The 20,583-nt window shown below is 49.0% G+C and overlaps 1 protein-coding gene across 7 annotated transcripts in view; it reads right to left on the bottom strand.

Annotated features, from left to right (window-relative positions):
* The window catches only part of C7H16orf96 (chromosome 7 C16orf96 homolog), a 39,826-nt gene extending 19,831 nt beyond the window's left edge, over nt 1-19,995 (bottom strand). The window contains exons 1-7 of one of the 7 annotated variants that reach the window (XM_046665964.1): nt 19,031-19,995; nt 8,619-8,723; nt 7,360-7,440; nt 7,066-7,152; nt 5,710-6,985; nt 3,757-3,842; nt 3,268-3,378 (exon numbers count right to left, since the gene is read on the bottom strand). In XM_046665964.1, coding sequence (XP_046521920.1) covers nt 3,268-3,378; nt 3,757-3,842; nt 5,710-6,985; nt 7,066-7,152; nt 7,360-7,440; nt 8,619-8,723; nt 19,031-19,450 — 2,166 coding nt within the window. In that variant the 5' untranslated portion in view covers nt 19,451-19,995. The remainder of the gene's footprint in view (nt 1-3,267; nt 3,379-3,756; nt 3,843-5,709; nt 6,986-7,065; nt 7,153-7,359; nt 7,441-8,618; nt 8,724-19,030) is intronic. The other 6 variants (XM_046665961.1, XM_046665963.1, XM_046665960.1 and 3 more) reach the window with 6 other exon arrangements.
* Between the last annotated feature and the right edge of the window lie 588 nt (nt 19,996-20,583).

Raw genomic sequence — 20,583 nt, 5'->3', positions numbered from 1 at the left:
ATCTCTTCGGATCTGTATTGGGGTCCCAGTAAGAAATGCAGTCTATTCACCAATCAAGTACTTATATGCCACACACACTGTGCCCCTGTGTTGGGGGAAAACCCTATTTCCCATCCCCATAACTTCACGAAGATCCAACTCCTTCCGTTAATTGTGCCTTCCCTCCACTCACTGGAACCTCCCTATGACAGCAGCAGCAGCAGCTAACCCGCTCTGCAAGAGCCTCACAATCACTAGGCCATGTCCCAAGAAGGTGGGGTCACTTTTCCTCCAAAGCTGGAAACAGGCTTCTATTCCTCCCTTCATATCTGGTCTCTCTCTCACCCTTGGGAACAGGACCCCCAGCTTCTAGCTGGCATCTGGCCACCCAGAATCATGACTACATTTCACAGCTTCTCTCATAGCTCGGTGACCACTGGAGCGTGAACAGAAGTGGGTAGGTGTCCTCTTGGCTGTTGGTTTGAATGCAGAGTTAATGACTGGAGCACCAGCAGCCATCCTGGACCTTGAGGTGACCTTGTGAATGGAAGTCACACACCATGGAGTTCTACATCAGCTCTGGACCAACCATTTCTGGTCTCTTGAATATGAAAGGGAAATACACTCATACCTTGTTTAAGTCTGTTATTTGGAGTTGAATCTAATTCTAATTAAATTCATGCCGTCCCAGAACCTGTACATATGTCCTTATTTGGAAATAGGGTCTTTGCCGATGTAATTAGTTACGTTAAGATGAGGTCATACTGGACTAGCGCAGGCCTTAAATCTAATAACTGGTGGCCTTATAAAGAGGTCCTGTGAAGACACAGACACACACACAGAGAAGAGGCCACGTGACAAGAGAGGCAGAGACTGGAACGATGCATCCTGCGAGAGAATACATGTCTACTGTTCTAAGCCAAACGTTTGTGGTCAATTGTTACAGCAGCCACAGGAAATTGATACACCCAATAAGTGGCAGAATCAGGATTCAAAAGCAGGCCTATCTAACCCAAAGCCAGTGCTCTGAGCCACAACACCAGGCCGCCTCCCAGCGGGGTAAACTCAGCTGGTTTCTTTGCCTGAATCTGTTTCCTCCTCTTTGAAATGGCATCAATCCCATGCCTTTCCCAAAGATGTTGAGAAGCCTGGGAATGGAATCTATAACGTCCTGGCAGAGAGTTAGCATTCAATACACATTAGCTATCTTATCAGTCTTCTGCACCAGCCAGAGCTCTGACTATAATAATTTGTTCCAAGAACGGTTTTGGAATGCAGCCTCAGGCTTATAAAAGACCGCGGCAGTCAGTACAGTATGATGTGGATAAAAAAATCAAGTCATTTGCATAAAAATAATTGATTCTGATAAAGATAATTTCAGTGAGTTAAAAATGAAAGTGGATAAACTAGGAAAAAAAGAAAAAAAAAGACGACTTGCCCACTTGCAAAGGGCAGATGATGTTTCCCATGGAGTCAGTTGGGAAGAGCTCTGTCCGCGCTTACTTGCCTGGGGTGTCCTTGGTGGGAAGCCCTCTAAGGGGAGGGAAACGCTTCCATCTTGACTGGGTGGTGGTGAGGTGGGGGTACAAACAGGCAAAAATTAATTGAGCTCTTATATGTAAGATTTGGGCATTTTACTGTGCATAAATATTATACTTTGACTAAAAACCAACAAAAATCACCACGCCCCCAGCACAGAAGGGCCTGGATGGTGTCCATCTTGTTGACCGCCGTATCACGAGGCCCTGGAAGGGTGCCTGGTGCACGGTGGAGGCTCAGTAACACTGGCCGAATGACTCAGTGAAGGAACGAGGACTTCTTGCACCACCTGGTACGTTTATAACCTTTGCTCACCCAGGTAAAGCAGTAGAGCGGGCTTTCTTCTCTATTCCAGATGTTGTGGCAGACATGGCTGCACTCCCTCATTTCTCTATAGGGAACCTTGATGGGGTTGCTGATCTCTTGCAGTACATTCATTTAAGAAACACTTAATGAAACGTGTCGTATACCAAGCCCCGTTCCAGGTCCTTCCAGGGTGAACTTTCATAAGCAACTAACTCATGTCGGCACGAGGAGGGGGAGGGCAGTCGGGACAAAGGCTGACTTGCTCCGCCTGCACTGTTTGGTCGGCCTCGTCCTCTTGAGTTTCTCTCAACCAGCGACGGCGACCTAGAGGCAGATACTGTGACCCCTCCTCCCCAGTGCAGGGCGGGGCATGGTGCTGGGCACACGTCAGACATGCCGAACGAACTGGCTCCAGTCTCCTTTGAGGAAGGGCCCCATATGTCCCTAGGACATGGTGACCAGACCTCAGGGCGCAGGGTCCAGGAGCCGACTCCTGATCCCGGTGCTCACAAAGGTCTGAGCTGTGACCTGCACCGTCCGCCCACACACGGCCCGGGAGCCCCCCTTCCACCCCCAGTTGGGCAGGGAATTGGTTCTCCATTCAGGAGCTTTTTTCACGTCCTGGTTGCCCTGTGTGTGTCCCAGCCTGATTACTCTGCCTGACCATCTTGGAAGAGGGAGACGCGCCCTCCTCTTTTGCCCCTCACATCCTAGCCATCCCACCAACAGCCCACTGACTTGGATTCACGAGCCTCCATGGAAACCACCTCCCACCAAATTCTGTTTGGGATTTTGTCTCTTTATGCTCTGGGGGAAGGTCAGCTCCTCCTACTGAGAATGACCTTGATTCCTTCTCGAAAGGTCGGGGACAGCTCTAGGACAAGGCACAGACTGGATTAGTCCTGAGGACCCATCAGCCCACGGTCATCAGGCCAGCAGAGCGAGGCGGGCCCCTTCAGGCCCCTCGGGGAGGTGGCGGCTGGTTGGGTGAGCCCCTGGTAGGTGCTCAGTATCCATCTTCACATCTCTCATGTCGGCAGTTCCACTCTTCCCAGAAGGCCCTGCAGTGCTGAGAACTCAGAAACCAGCTGGTTTAGGGCAGATGTTATTAATGTAATAGTTGGCGCAAGAAAATCTCTTATTCATTCATTGCTTCATTCAGCACATTTCGGGCCTTCGTTCTAGGCCAGGCACCCTTCTAGAGGAGGCAGACCCAGCGGTCAACAAGATGGACGCCATCCAAGCTCGTCTGTTGATATGTGGGGGTGGGGGTGGGGGGGCAAGATTTGTTTGTTTTTAATTGAAGTGTAATTCATGCACGGGGACGTGTTCCTCGGTCCCCTGCCTTCGGTGCATCTGTGAAGCCTTTGGGGAGAGTCCAAATGTCCGGATGAGGAATCCTCCCCTCGGCCGCCCATCCTGGGCCCACCCAGACCTCTGAACCTTTAACTCATCCAGGCGAATCTGCAGCTTCTCTATTGCCTTGTCCAGCGTGATGTGGTGATCCTTCATCGTCTCTATTTGGTGGACCCAAACTCTCCCGAGTTCCTCCTCCTAAAAGAGGGAGACACAGACCTCTAAGGCCGTCGCTTCTGAGGCTGCCACGGCCGAGAAGGAGCCTAAAGAGTGTATTAAACCAGCGTGTCTCTAACCTGCCATCTCAAAGCCACCTAAGATGCTCGTGAGGGGGAACCAGGCAGCTGCACCCCCTACTCCCTTCCGCCGGGACCCCTGCACCAGCTGGAGAAGATCCTCCTCCACAGGGCTGCAGCTGCCTTCTCAGCCCCTCACTCCCCCAGGCCTCCGTTCAGCTACAGGACAAACGCTGTGCTGGGGAGGGCAGGAACTCGCTCCGGTTCCAGGGCATGGAATCTGCCATTAGCTCGCCTCAAGCCATCATCTTCTCAGAAGCTCCCTGCCCAGGACACAGACCTTCATCCTGGATTTGTGGAGGTTGTCAATCTTTTCTTCCAACATGTCCACTGTCATCCCAAGCTTGGAAGAGTGGCCCACACTAGCTGAAAGCAAAGGGGGAGGTGGCTGTTGGGGGCAGGAATGGGGGAAGATGCTTTGGCCAGAGCTCCACCTGCTTCTGTTAGCAGCTCTCTAAGGCGGTGCTCTCCAGTAGAGAGAGGCTGTGAGCTGGGGGGCCTTTGAGGTCATTTACAATTTTCAAATAGCCACATTTTTAAAAATCTAAAAAGAAGCAGGTGAAATTCATGTAAATAAAATATTTTATTTAGCCCAATATATCCAAAATAGTATCATCTTAATATGTGATCAAAAAAATTATGAATGAGATATTTACATTCTTTTTTTTTTTGAGGAAGATTAGCTCTGAGCTAACATCTGCTGCCAATCCTCCTCTTTTTGCTGAGGAAGACTGGCCCTGAGCTAACATCTGTGCCCATCTTCCTCCACTTTATATGTGGGACGACTGCCACAGCATGGCTCGCCAAGCGGTGCCACATCTGCACCCGGGATCCGAACCGGCAAACCCCGGGCCGCCGAAGTGGAACGTGCGAACTTAACCACTGCACCACTGGGCCAGCCCCAAGATATTTACATTCTTGTTTTTGTACTAAGTCCTCAATATCTAGTTGCACCTCGCACTGAGAGCACATCTGAACTTGAACTTGCCTCGTTTCAAGTGTTCAACAGCCTGGCAGTTACCATATTAGTGCAGGCCGTGGGAAAACTCTCTGGGATTTCCTTCCCTCCAGAAATGGCCTTGAGCAAAACTATGAATTGCCTTATTTACGAGAGTATGTGAAATGTGTTATCTATCCCACCACAAGACAGAAAGGGGATTTAAGCAAAAAGGAGACGGGATAAAAAAAACGTATCCTAGATCAAGTTCTGGACAAGAGGCCAAAAAGTGACGTACAGGACACGGCGAGGAGGGTATAAAAAATCACAGCCAAGATACGTTTACAACCTGTCTTCAGTTGTCTTAACAAAAATGGCAGCTGGTCAGAAGTAGAATTTGGGCTATTGTGGCTTTATGTTTCAAATTTAAATTTATTACTATCCTCATCTTAGCTGTGTGCCAGTACTCACTGATATCAACATAGCTCTTTTTAGCTACGTGAAGTTCTACTTTTCCTTTTCAAGATTTGTGGAAGGGCACTGCCGATTGGGATTTGACTTAGGTTAATTCAACTATTGTACTTGGCAGAGAGCAAAAAAGCAAGACAGTGATTCAAAAAGAGTGGAGCAGTGGGTCTCAATGTTGGTTCCCCGGGTCAGCTGTATCAGAATCAGCAGCATCACCCAGAAAGGGTTAGAAGTGCAAATTCTTGGGCCCCACTCAGATCACCCAAGTCAGGGACTCCGGGGGTGAGGCCCAGCAGTCTGTGCATTACCGAGCCCCCCAGGGATGCTGAGGTGAGCTCAAGGTTGGGGACCACTAAAGTAGGCCATTCGCCTTCCACTCCCTGCAGTGAATGTAGACCCAACATGGATACAAAATGGGAAGATAAATCTACAGGTGCCACTGCCGCCCAGAACGTGACTGTAGTCTTCAAGGATACATAGTTTGCCTGGAAGAAGTTCCTAATCCCAAAGTGACCACTTCACCTGGGGTCTGTTTAATACCGCTGAGCACTGTGGCTGATCTGGACTTGCTACGACCCTGTACAGTAGCACTGTGTTTTATGGGCTATTGAAAGGGAATTTTCAAGAGTAATTTTGACACACGACTTTTCTCCTTAAGTGCCAACTTTAGACTCTAACCACCCCTCTCCCCTCAAGATAAGACCTCACTGTACGTTCATTGTAAAAGAATAGACTAGTAGATTTTGTTGGGGGAGCTCAGTGAAGGAAAGGAGGTCACGCGGAGAGCCTGAGCCCTTGCTGCCCTTCCCAGAGCCAAGTCAGGCCTACCTAGATGACTCAGCTGCTGCTGCAGGTTGGATGACAGCTGGGCAAACTCTTCTTTCAGGGAGTCGTGTCTAAAGGGCATCTGGGCTATGTGGCTCATGGAATACCTGACGGCCTTCTTCTTATCTTCAGGGCTCACAGCCTGTTTGGCAGCCAGCATGGCCTGGGACAGGGTCGCATCGGGAGGGAGAGGGGGCAAGTCCTTGTAGTCTATCTCCTGCAAGTCTTCCATCTCGCTGTCCTCGCTGAAGGCCACAGAGCCTGTGGCCCCACGGGAAGATCCCGCACCCAGGACATCTGCAAAGATTCCTAAGGGCCCAGAGGCGGCCACAGTCATTGCCACAGTGGCCAATTTAGTGGCAGAAGCATCCTTGACCAAGTTGGCGGCGGCCTCGGCTGCCCTGGCGGCTGCGGTGGCGGCAGCTGCATAGGAGGCAGCAGCAGATGCTGCGCGGGAAGTGCTGGTTTTCAGCCGTTGAAGGACAGACTGGGGACTCTTAGAGGGTGCTTCCTTGGGGGTCTCACCCCTGGGAGCCCTGTCCTGAGGGACTTTCATGGAGCGGGAGTAATATTCTTCCTCATTTTCTGAAACAGTCGGGAGCTGGCGCATCTCTGCCCGGCGAGACTGGGACCACAGTGGACGAGGCCAAGCCAAGCCGAGCTCTGGAGCAGGTGCCGGGGCCCTGAAGCCCCGGACCTGTCCAGGCAGAGGGCCTGATGGGCCTGGGCCAGGCTGGGGGTAGCCTAAGCCCCAGGAAGGCCAAGTGCTAGCCCTGGGCCAGCCTGTGGCAGGAGGCCAGCCTCCTGGCGGCATAGGCCAGAATCCTGGGGGTGTGGGCTGAGGGCTGAGGGCAGGCTCAGGTCTGGGGGGCCCAGGTGTGAACCCAGGAGTCAGACTGGGCTCCAGTGCAGGTGTGGGCTCCAGCCCCGGCACAGACACGGGCTCGGGCTCCGGCTCTGGCCCCAGAGTCGGCTCAGGCTCAGGTTCAGGCGCAGGTGCAGGCACGGGCTCGAGCACCTGAGGCTCACCCAGCCCCTGGTCCCCAGGAGGTAGAACTGCTTGGGGAGACACCTCCTCCTGCAGTGGCTCTGGGACCTCATCATGCCAGGCGGCCTCCAACAAGTGGGGGTGATGGATGGCCTCTGAGACTTGGGTGTGATCGACAGCATCGTGGTCCGCAGTGGTCTGGGGAAGGACAGTCTCTGGGAGCTGCTCCGTGATCTGCCACAGCTCAGAATCCCCCAGCTGTGGGGCAGCAGGTCCCTGTGGAAAAGTCTCCTGTGGAAAAGAGGCCTGGGCTGGCCGTGGCAGCTTCCCCGACCCTCCGCTGTGGCCCCTGCTCTTCCTCCTTCACTCACCGGGGTGAACATGGCCTCATGGAGGCTGCTCCAGAGCACCAAGTCCTCGGCTTTGGGGAGGGTGGCCATCTTATTCTGCAGAGAAATCTGGGGGGTGGGGAGGAGGTTGGGAATGAGGGGTGTGAACCTAGAGGGTGTGATGCCCTTGGGTGGCTCCCTTGTCCATGCTGCCTTCCACTCTTGCAGATAAATGGGCCTTTCCAGATTGCTTCCTCCTCCTCCCCCCTCCTCCCCTGCAGCCCTGGGCCTGGAGATCAGGGGACTGGGGAGGGACGACGGGGCTGAGGCCCTTACCACTTCCCGCTGCAGCGCACTCATCTTCCGGTTCTGCCCTTTCAAATCTTCAAAGAGAGTATCCATCCTTTCTAGCTGTACCTGTCAAATGAGCCGAGCCCCTGAGCCAGGGGTGCAGGTGGTCCTGGCCCTGCTTCTCCCACAGCTTGAATACTAGGACTTAGCTCTGGGTGGCTAAGACATGGGGAAGGAAGAACAGATTCCCAAGCAAGGGTTTCCCAGTGAGTGGGAAAGGGATGGAAAAGGGTTTCCTGGGCAAATAAGTTTGGGAAATGCTGCGCTTACAAAGCGTTCAACGGTTTCTGTACTGCAAGACTTCTCAGAGAATTCAGTGGGCAAAATACGTAAAGAATCTCCAAGAGGTGAGCTGAGGAGGCAGTGTTTCTCAAACAGATTCGCCCAATGGTCCTTTTTAGCATTTTGTGACATAGCTTCCTGACAGTGCCCTCTCTGCTCAGGTGGGAACTACCTAGCCGAAGACTGAAGTTCTCACAGTTGCCATGACAATCAAATGTGTACACTCATCTGTGCCTCGGGGACGATACATTAGATTATGTCATTTGAGTGTGAGTTGTAAGACCTCAACCACAACAGCAGCCTGGGGCTGTGGAGACCTGGCTTCTGAGTCCAGCTCTGACTCACAAGCTGCGACCTCACACTTCAGGAATTGCATGTCCTTCCACATCACGGTAAGGAGTTAGAATATGCCCAGGTTGATGCCCTTGTGGCTAAAGAGGGAGCTAGAATGTATGCCTGTGGTAAGTTTATTCCACTTTTCAGTGTGGACAGAGCTTTCTAGAAGAGGAAGAGGTGTTCTCTTTCTGTTATGTTGACGAAATGTAAGCCTAGAGTTGCCAAGACTTGGGGAGTACCTGCTTGAGAATGAAGCCAACTCAGAGGAAAGTATTACTGAGAGGGAGAGGTTGGTGTGGTATGAGCACCTAGATCTGGCTGTACCTGAAGACATCCCTGGATTTTTTAGTAAATGAGACAACAAATTCTCTTAATTTGCCTAAGCCAGGATGAACTAGGTTTCTGTCACTTACAAATGATGTCCTAACAGCATGGTGAGGAGCACGGTGGAAACCTCGGAGAGTTCAGTGGGATGGACCTGGTGGCTAGGCCATGTCAGCCTCCTTCTCTTGCCCTCATGGCTGTGTTCTTTGACTAAGATCAGGCTTCCTAGATTTACCCTGTCACCCCAAACACCAGAGTTCCGAGCCCCATGGCCATCCTGGAGGATGCGAGGGAGGATCTACCGTTTCAAACAAGTCCTTCAGCCTGTCCACATCCTTCCTGAGGGTTTCAGTGGTGACCTTAAGCGCACAAATGTCGGTGAGCAAATCCTGCAGGGTCTTCATGGACTAAAGAAGGGGAGAGAAGGGAAAAACAGGAAGTTGGGTGTGGCTGGGAGAGAAGACAAGAAAGTGCAGAAGCTCTCTGGTCACAGCCCTGGTTCAAAAAGTCCTCTTAGCTCTCCCGAGGCCTAGGCTGGAACATACTCAGAGGCAGCAAGTGACACTAAAGTCAACAGTGCTCTGAGCTCTCAGCTGGTGAGAGTCGGTAGGAGGCAACCCTCTGTTTGAACGTATTCAGTAACAGGAGTCACTCATCATGAGGCATCTTATGCCCTTTGGTGGGAGCCACTGGATGACCAGCAAGGAAATTATGATTGGATTTACTTTTTTTTGGTGAGGAAGATTCACTCTGAGCTGACATCTGTTGCCAATCTTCCTCTTTTTTTCTTTTTGCTTGAGGAAGATTCCCGAGCTAACATCTGTCCCAATCTTCCTCTATTTTGTACATGGGTTGCTGTCACAGTGTGGCTTGATGAGTGGTGTAGGTCCATGCCCAGGATCCAAATTTGCGAACCTGGGCTGTCAAAGTGGAGTATGCTGGACTTAACCACTACGCCATGGGCCGGCCCCAGATTTACATTTCTAAAGGGTCCCTCTGGCTGCATGTGTAGACTGGCCCTGGGAGGGTAAAGGGGGAAGCCAGAGGACCAGTGAGGAAACTTCCAGGCAAGAGCTGACGGGTGCACTGCTGGGCTCATAGCTCAGCTCCATCACTGACTGGGGCTTTTACTTCAGTCTTTCTAGGTTTTAGATTTCTAAATCATAAAAAGGGTATAAAAAATGTTAATGTGTATAAAGGGCCTAGTGCATAGTGAGGCATTCAGCTAACAAAAATAACAAATAGTGAAATGGCAGAAGTCCTTCTTATCAGTTACATTAAATGTAAATGGATTAAACTTTCAGTTAAAAGGCAGAGATCAGCAGAATGGATAAGAAAACATGGTCCAATCTCATGGTATCTACAAGAGACATATTTGAGATTCAAATACACAAATAGGTTGAAAAGAAAAGTATGGAAAAAGATATACCATGCAAGCAGTAAACAAAAGAGAACTGGAGTGGCTATACTATCAGACAAAATAGACTTTAAGATAAAAATTGTTACTAGAGACACAGAGGGACATTTATAATAAGAGGGTAAATCCATCAGGAAGTTATGGTCATATAAACCTGTATGCACCTAACAATGGAGCCCAAAAATACAGGGAGCAAAAACGGACAGAATTGAAAGGAGAAATAGACAATGTAGCAAGAACAGTTGGAGACTTCAATACCCCACTTTCAATAATGGATAAAACAACTAGACAGAAATCAGCAAGGAAATAGATGTGAACAACACTGTAAACCAACTAGACATAACAGACATCTATAGACTACTCTTCTCAACAATGATGGAATACTTATTCTTCTCAAACACACACAGAATATTCTACAGGATAGGCCACATGCTAGGCCATAAAACAAGTCTCGATAAATTTAAAAAGGACTGAAATCATACAAAATGTGTACTCTGACCACAATGGAATTAAATTAGAAATCAATAACACAAGAAACTATTGAAAATTCACAAATAAGTGAAAATTAAATAACTTCCTCCTAAATAGCCAATGGGTCAAAGAAGAAATCACAAATGAAAGTCACAACACACCAAAACTTAGGGGATACAGTTAAAGCAGCACTTGGAGAGAAATTTTAGCTGCAAGTGACTAAATTAACAAAAAAGAAAGATCTCAAATCAATAGCCTAATCTTTGACCTTAAGACACTGGAAAAAGCAGAGCAAACTAAATCTGAAGGAAGTAGAAAAAAACGAAACAATAAAGATTAGAGTGGAACTAATGAAATAGAGAATAGAAAAATAATAGAGGAAGTCAACGAAACTAAAAGTTGGTTCTTTGTGCCAGCCCTGGTAGCCTAGTGGTTAAGTTCGGGCATTCTGCTTTGGTGGCCTGGGTTCAGTCTCCAGGCATAGGCCTACAATGCTCTGTTAGCAGCCGTGTTGTGCTGGCAGCCCACATACTAAAAAATAGAGGAAGATTGGCATGGATGTTAGCTCATGGCAAATCTTCCTCAGGGGGAAAAAAAACCCCCGCTGGTTCTCTGAAAAGATCAACAAAAGCAGCAGACATTTAGCCAGATTGACCAAGAAAAAAAGAGAAGACTCAAATTACTAGAGTCAGAAATGAAAGAGCAGGCCTGGCCCTGTGGCCAAGTGGTTAAGTTCGCGCACTCCGCTGCAGGCAGCCCAGTGTTTCATTGGTTCGAATCCTGGGTGCGGACATGGCACTGCTCATCAAGCCACGCTGAGGCAGCGTCCCACATGCCACAACTAGAAGGACCCACAACCAAGAATATACAACTATGTACTGGGGGGCTTTGGGGAGAAAAAGGAAAAAATAAAATCTTTAAAAAAAAAAAAAGAAAGAAATGAAAGAGGGAACATTACTATTGATCTTACCAGAAATAAAAAGAATTATAAAGGAATACTATGAATAATTGTATGCCAACAGACTAAGTAAGTTGGATGAAATGGACAAATTCCTAGAAAGACATAAACTACCAAAATTGACTCAAGAAGAAATAGATAATCTGAATAGACCTAAAACAAGTGAAGAGATTGAAGTAGTAATTTTAAAAAATACCACAAAGAAAGGCCTAGGCCGAGGTGGCTTCACCACTGACTTCTATCAAACATTTAAAGGATAATTAATATGAATTCTTCACAAACTTTTACAAAAAATAGAAGAATTCCAAACTCATTCTATGAAGACAGTATTACCCTGATACCAAAATCAGACAAAGACATCACAAGAAAGCTAGAATATGGATGCAAAAATCCTCAACAAAATACTAGCAAACTGAGTCCAGCAACATACAAGACAAATAACCCAATTAAAAATGAGTGAAGATCTGAACAGTCATTTCTCCAAAGATAGCCAATAAGCGCATGAAAAGACTCTCAACGTCATTAGTCATCAGGGAAATGCAACTCGAAACCACAATGAGATACCACTTCACACCCACTAAGACGGTTAGAATCAAAAGTCAGACAATAGTAAGTGTTGCTGAGGATGTGGAGAAATTGGAATCTTCACACCGCTGGTGGGAATGTAAAATAGTGCAGCCATTTTAGAAACAGTGTGGTGGTTCCTCATAAGATTAAATATAGAGTTACCAAATGACCCAGCAGGTCCACTCCTAGGTATACACACAAGAGAATTGAAAAGGGCCATGCAAATATTCACAAATGTTCATAGCAGCATTATTCATAGTAGCCAAAAAGTGGGAACAGTCCAAATGCCAATCCACTGACAGATGGATAAACAAAATATGACATATTCCCAATACGAAATATTATTCGGCCATAAAAAGGAATGAAGTACTGACGCTAAAAGGATGAACCTTGGAAACATTATGCTAAGTGAAAGAAGCTAAACACAAAAGATGACATATTGTATGACCCCATTTATATGAAATGTCCAGAAGAGACAAATCTATAGAGACAGAAAGTAGATGAGTGATTGCTTAGTGCTGGGGTTGGGGTGGAGTGGGAATTAGGGGAGTAGAGTGGTGATAACTAAACGGTATAGGGTTTCTTTTTAAGGTGATGAAAATATTCTAAAATTGATTATGGTCTTGGTTGTACAACTCTGTGAATATAACAAAAACCATTGACTTGTACACCCTTTAGAGGAGTGAATTGTATGGTATGTGAGTTATATCTCAATAAAGATGATTGATAAATAAATAAATAAATGGAAAGTGTCGCATGTTCTTGGCTTGGATGACTTACTTCCCAAACCGACCTCCAGGTTCAGCTCAATACCTATAAAAATGACAGTTGTTTCTTTTCTGCAGAAATGGACAACCTGATCCTAAAATTCATATGGAAACACAAGGCTCAGAATAGCCAAACAATCTGGAAAAAGAACAACAAAGTTGGAAGGCTCACACTTCTTGATTTCAAAACTTTCTGCAAAGCTACAGTGATCAAGACAGTGTGGTACTGGCATAAGCAAAGATAGACAGATCAATGGAAGAGAACCGAGAGTCCAAAAATAAACCTTCACATTTATAGTCAATTGGTTCTCAATGAGGGTGCCAACACAAATCAATAGGGAGAAAGAACAGTCTTCAACAAACGGTGCTGAAAAACTGGGTATCTACGTGCAAAAGAATGAAGCTGCACCCCTACCTCACACCATATACAAAAATTAACTGAAAATTATTCATAGACCTAAATATAAGAGATAAACTATAAACTATTTACTCCTATGTTGTAGAAGAAAACATAGGAGTAAATCTTTCTGACTTTGGTTAGGCAATGGTTTCTTAGATACACCGTCAAAAGTGTAAGTGACACTCCCCCCCCGCAAAAAAAAGTTACAAAAGAAAAAGATAAATTGGACTTCATCAAAATTTAAAACTTAGGTGTATCAAAGGACACCATCAATAAAGTGAAAAGACAACTCACAGAAAGATAGAAAATATTTACAAATCATATATCAAGAATATAGAAAGAACTCTTACAACTCAACTAAGAGACAAATAACCCAATTAAAAATGGGTTATCTGAACAGACATTTCTCCAAAGAAGATATACAGATGGCTAATAAGCACATGAAGATGCTCATCATCATTAGTCACAGGGAAATGCAAATCAAAACCACATCAAGATATGTTTCACATCCAGTAGGATGGCTATAGGCAAAAAGGCAGAATATAAGAAGTGGTGGTGAGGATGTGGAGAAAGTGGAACTCTCATGCACTGCTGGCAGGAATGTAAAACGGTGTAGCCACTTTGGAAAACAGTCTAGCCGTTCCCCTAACTTGAAACAGGGTGTATGATCCAGCAGCTCCACCTCTAGGTATATACCCAAGAGAAATAAAAACATGTTTACAGAAAAACTTCGGCTTTGATTCTCTAAAACCCCAAAGTGTCTTCCATGCCCTTAAGCTTTGTTAGGAAATTCTCAAAAGCCAATTATGATTTAAAATCATTTTAACTTCGGGACATACAGCAGGAGTTTTTGGTTGGAGTAAGATGAGGAGCAAGTTTTGAAATCAAAAAAGCAACAACAGGTTACAATCCCCTAATGGGACCCACGAGTTTATTTATGGAAACAGGGTTAGCCAGAACTATCTTAATAACAAACAGCTGACTCGGTCCCTCCTCTTCTCCTGTGAGGCCTCAACAAGACAGCCAGGGACTTCCAAACGCAGCTTTCATGCTCAGGGCCTCCTCGGAGATGCAGGCGGGGCCTGGGAATCTGCAATTCTGGAAAAGCTCGGGCAGGCGCTGGACACCCCAGGTCAGGGCCGTGCACAGCAAGCTGGGGAGCCCAGGTTTTCTAAACCAGCAGTTCTCAGTGGGGCGATCTGGCCCCCGAGGGCATGTGGCAGTGTCTGGAGACATTTCTGGTTGTCATAACTACAGGGCACCCCTGGCACCTAGTAGGTAGAGGCCAGGAAAGCTGTGACATCCCACAGTGCACAGGGCAGTCTCCACCACAAAGAATTATACGGCCCAAATGTCAACGGTGCCGAGGGCAAGAAACCCTGCAACCCACGCCTGCTTAGTAAGGATGGTCGCAGTGCCTGAGCCCCCAACTCTGGTGGTGTGCTGACCAAGGGCACCAGCCCTTGGGCCACGCCTGGGCGTCCTCCCAAACCTCCTCTCGAGAAGCCCCCTCATGCTTGCCCTACTTTCCCAGGCACCATTCACCCTGTCTGGGGTGGGTGCTAGGGCTGGTGGGCTTGTCTTTCTCCACTTTGGGCCCATGCCCCCTGACAGGTGCCCATAAAGGGTGGCATTCGGTCTGCCAATCCGACCGGCTGGGGGTGCAGACACTTAGTTAAGCAGCTTGCATATCCCAGAACCAGCAACCACAGCACCCTGCTGCAATGGGGCACTGTGGTAACCCCGGCAACCTTGGCCAGGCAGGACAGGGTGACATTCTGTAATGGTAGGGACATTCCCAGGTGCACAAACAGTCCTCTGCGGGCTGCACAGCCAGGTCCAGACCTGTCCACCAGCCCTCTTGGTGAGCTGGCCGGGTCACTCAAGTACTCGTGCATTCCAGAAGCCTTCATCCATCAAGGCGGGTCAGGGGCAGGCTGCTCTGGAAGGACTGACACCTTGGACACTTGTGTCCACCTCTCCGGCCTCGGAGGCCCTCCCTTACCTGTCCTCAGCCACCCATGCAGCCTTCTTTGTTTCTAGTAACAGTTTCTGTCTTAAAGTTTATCTTGTCTGATATCAGTACAGCCACTCCAGCTCTCTTCTGGTTACTGCTGGCATGGAATATCTTTTTCCACCCTTTTACTTTCAACGTACATGCGTCTTTGAATCTAAAGTGTGACTCTTGCAGACAGCATATGGTTAGATCGTGTTTGTTTGTTTTTTAAAAATAGATTCTACCAATCTCTACTTTTTCGTGTGTGGTAAAAACATCTAACAATATTAAAGTGAACAATTCAGTGGAATTTAGTACATTCACAAGGTTGGGCAACCATCACCACTATCTAGTTCCAGAACATTTTCATCACCCCCAAAAGAAACCGCATACCCACCAGCAGGCACTCTCATTGCCCCCACCCTCTAGCCCCTGGCAACCACTAATCTAACTTTCTGTCTGTACGGATTTGCTTATTCTGGACGTTTCACGTAAACGGTATCATGTAGTATGTGGTCCTTTGTGTCTGGCTCCTTCCATTTAGCCTGATGATTTAAGGTTCATCCACATTGTCGCTTTGCCTCTCTCGCCTGGCATCAGCCCACCTTGGCCGGACCGGACTCCCTGTTTCTTCCACCGACACTGAGCATGTTCTCGCAGGGCTCCTGGGTGCCTCATTTGCTGAGGTCCCAATCCACCCCATTTTTCTGCTCAGTTCAAATCTCTGAATAATGATAATAACAGGGACCACTGCTTGGGCACCTAAAATACGGAGATGGGGGCACGGAGCCCAGGAAAGTCGAGCTGGCAGACTCTGGCCTGTGTTTCTTGTGGCTCAGTGTCTCCGATTTCTAGGAAAGGAGTTTGCATCATCTGTTTTTCTCAGTCATCTCTACAAACACCTGTACCAAGGTTCCCACCCTCCTCAGCCCCCCAGGCTGGATGTGAAGCCCGGCAGCCCCTCTGTAGTTGATAGTCTTGGTGTGCCTGCCAGTCCAGGCCCCCTTCTGAGACCTGCTGGTGTGGGCCCCAGTAGCTATAATTCTTAGGCATCATCTGCCTGCTTGGCCATGGCTGACTGGGCCAGGAGTGGACAGCTGACCCCAGATGTTCTATCCTATTCTACCCAAACATTATAACCAGAAGACACAGAGACTTGCAGGCGGAAGCTGAGACGGGTTAAGGGCTGTCTCTAGAATGGAGGAGATCCATGAACTCTTCCAACCTATCGAGGCCTGCCAATTCACTTCTTCCCTAGTGCCAGTGAGAAACCCCAGCATCCTTCAAATAACACAACACCTTTGTTTGTTTGCTTATTTATTATTATTATTATTATTTTAAAGATTGGCACCTGAGCCATTGTCTGTTGCCAATCTTCATTCTTGTTTTTTCTTTTTTTGCTTCCTCTTCTCCCCAAAGCCCCCCAGTACATAGTTGTATATTCTAGTTGTAGGTCCTTCTGGTTGTGCTGTGTGGGATACCACCTCAGCATGGCTTGACGAGCAGTGCCATGTTTGCACCCAGGATCCGAGCCAGTGAAACCCTGGGCTACTGAAGTGGAGTGCACACACTTAACCACTTGGCCACGGGGGCGGCCCCAATGCCTTTGTTTAAAAAGAGTCTCAACCCAAATGCTCATCAATATATGAACGGATAAACAAAATATGGTCTATCCATATAATGGAATATTATTCAGCGATAAAAAGGGAATGGAGTACTGATTTATGCCACAACATGGATGAACCTGGAAAACATCATGCTAAGTGAAAGAAACCAGTTACAAAAGGCCACATATTGTATGATTCCATTTCTCCGAAATGTCCAGAATTAGTAAATCCTTAGAGCACAAGCATAGATAGGTGGTTGCCAGGGATTGGTGGAGGAGGGCATGGGGAGTGACTGAGGAGTTCAGAGTTTCCTTTTGGAGTGATGGAAACGGTTTAGAACTGGGTACAGGTGGTGCTTGCACAACACAGTCAGTGTGCTAAATCCACCCAATTGTTCACTTCAACGTGGTTGATTTTATGTTATGTGAATTTTACCTCAACCTGAAAAACAAGAATGCTAACCTAAGATATCCTGGAAATGACCCACCCCCCAGGGAGATGCGGCTGGACACCCCAGTGAGCAGAGACTAGCTCAAAGAGGATCTGGGACATGCCATCTCCAAGGACAGGAGGACGATGACCCCTGGGATGGATGGCTATGCCCAGATGGACCATCTCCACCCTACCCAGAGCCACATCAGGCCAAAGGGACCACACAGAGGGATATGTGGGTACCACTGTGGCCTCCACCAGTGATGATTGTCTGGCCCACTCACCTTGGTCCTTTGTCAAACAACATCTGTGTTGTTCTTGATAAATATGTTGTATGTAGGCTGGTGTGGAGTTGCAATTTCCAAGCTGTGGGGTCTGTCCTCACTCTCTGGTCCCTGTATCTCATGCCCTGGCTCCAGCTGTCTCCTGTCCCCCGAGTCCTGCACCTTCATTTCTCTCTGTCTGCTGGCCCATTATCTCCCCTGGAACATCTCATCAGCATCTCGACACAAGTGTCATCTCACCCCACTCAGCTCCTCCTTGCACTCCCACCTCCCACCCCCGGCCCTTCCCTTTGCTGGTGTCCAGTTCTCTGAGTTGAATCTTCTTGCAAACAGCCCTTCTTTTCTGCACCCACCACACCTGACGTGCTGACCTATTCTCAGGCCCAGGTGGTCATGGCTCGTGGCCTCCCTACTCCTGGCCCTGCCTCCTTTTGCTGATCCCTCCCCCTGAGGCCAGCCTTCTCCAGGGGCAGCTCAGCTCACATCCACTTTCCCTATGGGAAAGACTGCATGCCTCCCACAATCCACCTTCTGGATGAGAACAAACGCTTCTTCTTGGCATCTGAAGACCCCCAAAGTGGGGTCCCAGCCAGTTTTCCAACTCATCATCGACCACCTTCCTCCAGGGATGAGCCAACAGGACTGTCCCTTATGCCCCAGACGTGCCCCGTGCTGGCTCCTGCCACTGCCTCCTCTGGAAAGGCCCCCTTCTCCTATCTGCCTGCTGAACTTCTATCCATCTTTCCAGAACCATCTCAACCTGCTTCGCCCCTGACTCCCTTCTCAGTTAGGGCTCATGCCTCGAAGTGGTCCCTCCATGTGATGGATGTTTGCCACCCAGCCCTGCACATCCACCCTCCACCCCTGCCACATTCTCGGTGCCCCAGGAGGTCAACCCACAGGCACTGCGCTCACATACTCCTGGCCCTCTGACTTCTGGCTTTCTGGTTTGGCCAGTGGGAGGATGGAAGGAGAAAGAGGCTGCGTATCTATTTCCCGAGATCCAAACTCTTTCCCGCATGGCTACAGCTCCTGATGGATTAACTGTGTGCTGGGCGGGCAGGCAGGCGAGCACGAGGTGCAAGGCAGGCCCTAGGTCAGATGGGCTCGGCTCATCTCCTGCTCCGCCATCACTGCTGCTGCACCTTCAGCAAACTGATGAACATTTCTGAGTGTCAGTTTCCTCACCCATAAAATAGGGATAATGTTCTTCCCCCTTTTCACATGGCTAGTTTCTGTAGATTTTTATTCACTTGCTTTCTGTTTGTCCCCCTCAGTAGAACATGAACTCCTATTCACTGTGACTACCACGGAGCCTCCCCCATTGTGGGTCCTCGGTTATTTCTTTTTATTTGAGGTGAGCTTCACACAACGTACAATAAAACATTTTAAACTGGATAATACAGCGGCATTTTGTGCATTCACAACGTTGTACAACCACCACCTTGCCCCAGCTCCAAAACCTTTTCATCACCCCAAAAGGAGACCCCATAACCACTCAGCAGTCTCTCCCCATGTCACTTCTCCCCAGCCCCTGGCAACCACCAATCTGCTTTCTGTCCCTGTGGGTGTGCCTGTTCCGGACATTTCGTGTGAATGGAGTCACGCAGCACGTGGCCTTTTGTGTCCAGCTTCTTTCCTCACCTACTGGACGAAGGACGCAAGCTTAGAACTTTGGTTCTGACTGACACCAAAGCTGCATTCCTCCCCCTTTAGGGGGAGGGCCCATCACAAGGGGGCACAAGGGAAGAGTGGGTGAGATGCCTGGGAGGAGGGCAAAGGGGGCAGGGAGAGCCTGGAAGCCGGGCGGCTTACCTTTGCCGTGGCTTCTTCGTTGCCCTCCACCATCTTCCGGAGCTTGATCAGGTGCCACAGTTCCCGGGCGGGCTGGCCCGTGCCCTGGCTGCCCTCCAGCAGCTGGGCAGTGGAGGGCAGCTCCTGCAGCATGGCCAGCTGGTTCTCCATCTTGTCGATGCGGCTCACCACATGGTCGAAGATGTTGCTGACCCTCTTCATGGGGTTGACGATGGGCTGGGCATCTCCTTCCCGGGGTATGAACATTTCCTGCGAGGTCTGGAGGAAGTCCTCGTCCCCCGAGAGGACCTTCTTGAGCTCGGCCATGTGGATGTGCTCCAGGATGCCCTGGAGCAGGTGGTGCAGGGCCCTGAAGTTCACCACCCCGCACTGCGGGATGGCAATGTTGACCAGCTCAGAGAACGTGAGCGAGAAGCTCATTCTGCCGGGGGGTCAGCTGGGCTGGAGTTCCCGGTGTCCTTGGGGACAAGCAATGGCTTTCAAGGGATCCCTGAACTGCACGGACAGGTCCTCAGAGGCCTTGGGAGGCTCCAAGTCACAGTGGTCAGGGAGAAAATGGCCTTTGTCCTGGCCGGAGCTCAGATGAGAGTTTCTGGTTGCTAGGACACCAAAGAACGTGGGCAAGTGGCTGTGCTTCCGAGAGCCTGAAGTGGGCAAAGTAGGTGCCCAATTAATAGCTGATGAGTGTTTGAACAGATGAACGGTCAGCCTTTTAATTCAAGCCCTTTGGTTACGTAAGACCGATGACCCTTTCCAAGAAGCATGCAGGGAAGGTGACCGAGAGACAGCTTGCTCCCTGGAACTCTCCAGAATCCGGACAGAAAACAGAGTTCTTGGAGTTAGGAACCCCAAGCTCCCGCTCTGGAAACCCAACAAGCCAGTGAAATGGAAATTCCTTAGCTGATCATGGAGCCCTGGATTTCTTCTCGGCTGACAGAGGGGGAATTTGCACTTGAGCAAACATTTCTGGCTGCACCTATGCAAATACTACACAAACATCACGGGTCGAGGAGAACAGTTGGTGACAAGGCTGAAAAAAGAAGCCAGCTGGGTCTCTAGGGAAAGACCAGGCGTGTTTCTATGGCCTGTGTGGCAATCAAGGCCCCTGTCTTCGGGATCTATCACCAGAACCAACAGCCGGTTTTGTTTCTGATAACGGCCTGTGTTGTGGGTGCCTGATGGCTGCTGTCCAGAGTCTTAAGTGTTGGGGTTGTCCCATGAGAGGACTCGACAACATGCCCTGTGTGAAAACAGGAGTGTCTACCTGCAGTCCAGCTGTGGCTGACGTCCTCTGAACCACCTCCTGACCCACACCATTCAGCCACAGTGAAGCTCCAGACATCCTAGCAGGGGTTCTCAGGGCTGACCTCGTCTACTCTTGGCTAGAAGGGGGTGTGGAGATGAGCAGAGCAGCCCCTGACAGCGGGAGCTGGCCCTGCACCACAGGCCCTGGAGGTGCTGGGAGGGCCTTGGTACACACCTGTGAACACGACCTCAGAGAACATGAAGGGCCAGGACAAAATAAGACCTGTTGTAATCCGCTCTGAACTCAG

Source organism: Equus quagga, chromosome 7 (assembly GCF_021613505.1).
Source record: "Equus quagga isolate Etosha38 chromosome 7, UCLA_HA_Equagga_1.0, whole genome shotgun sequence".
In the NCBI taxonomy this organism is placed as follows: Eukaryota; Metazoa; Chordata; class Mammalia; order Perissodactyla; family Equidae; genus Equus; species Equus quagga.
This window is presented reverse-complemented; position numbering and strand designations above follow the sequence as displayed.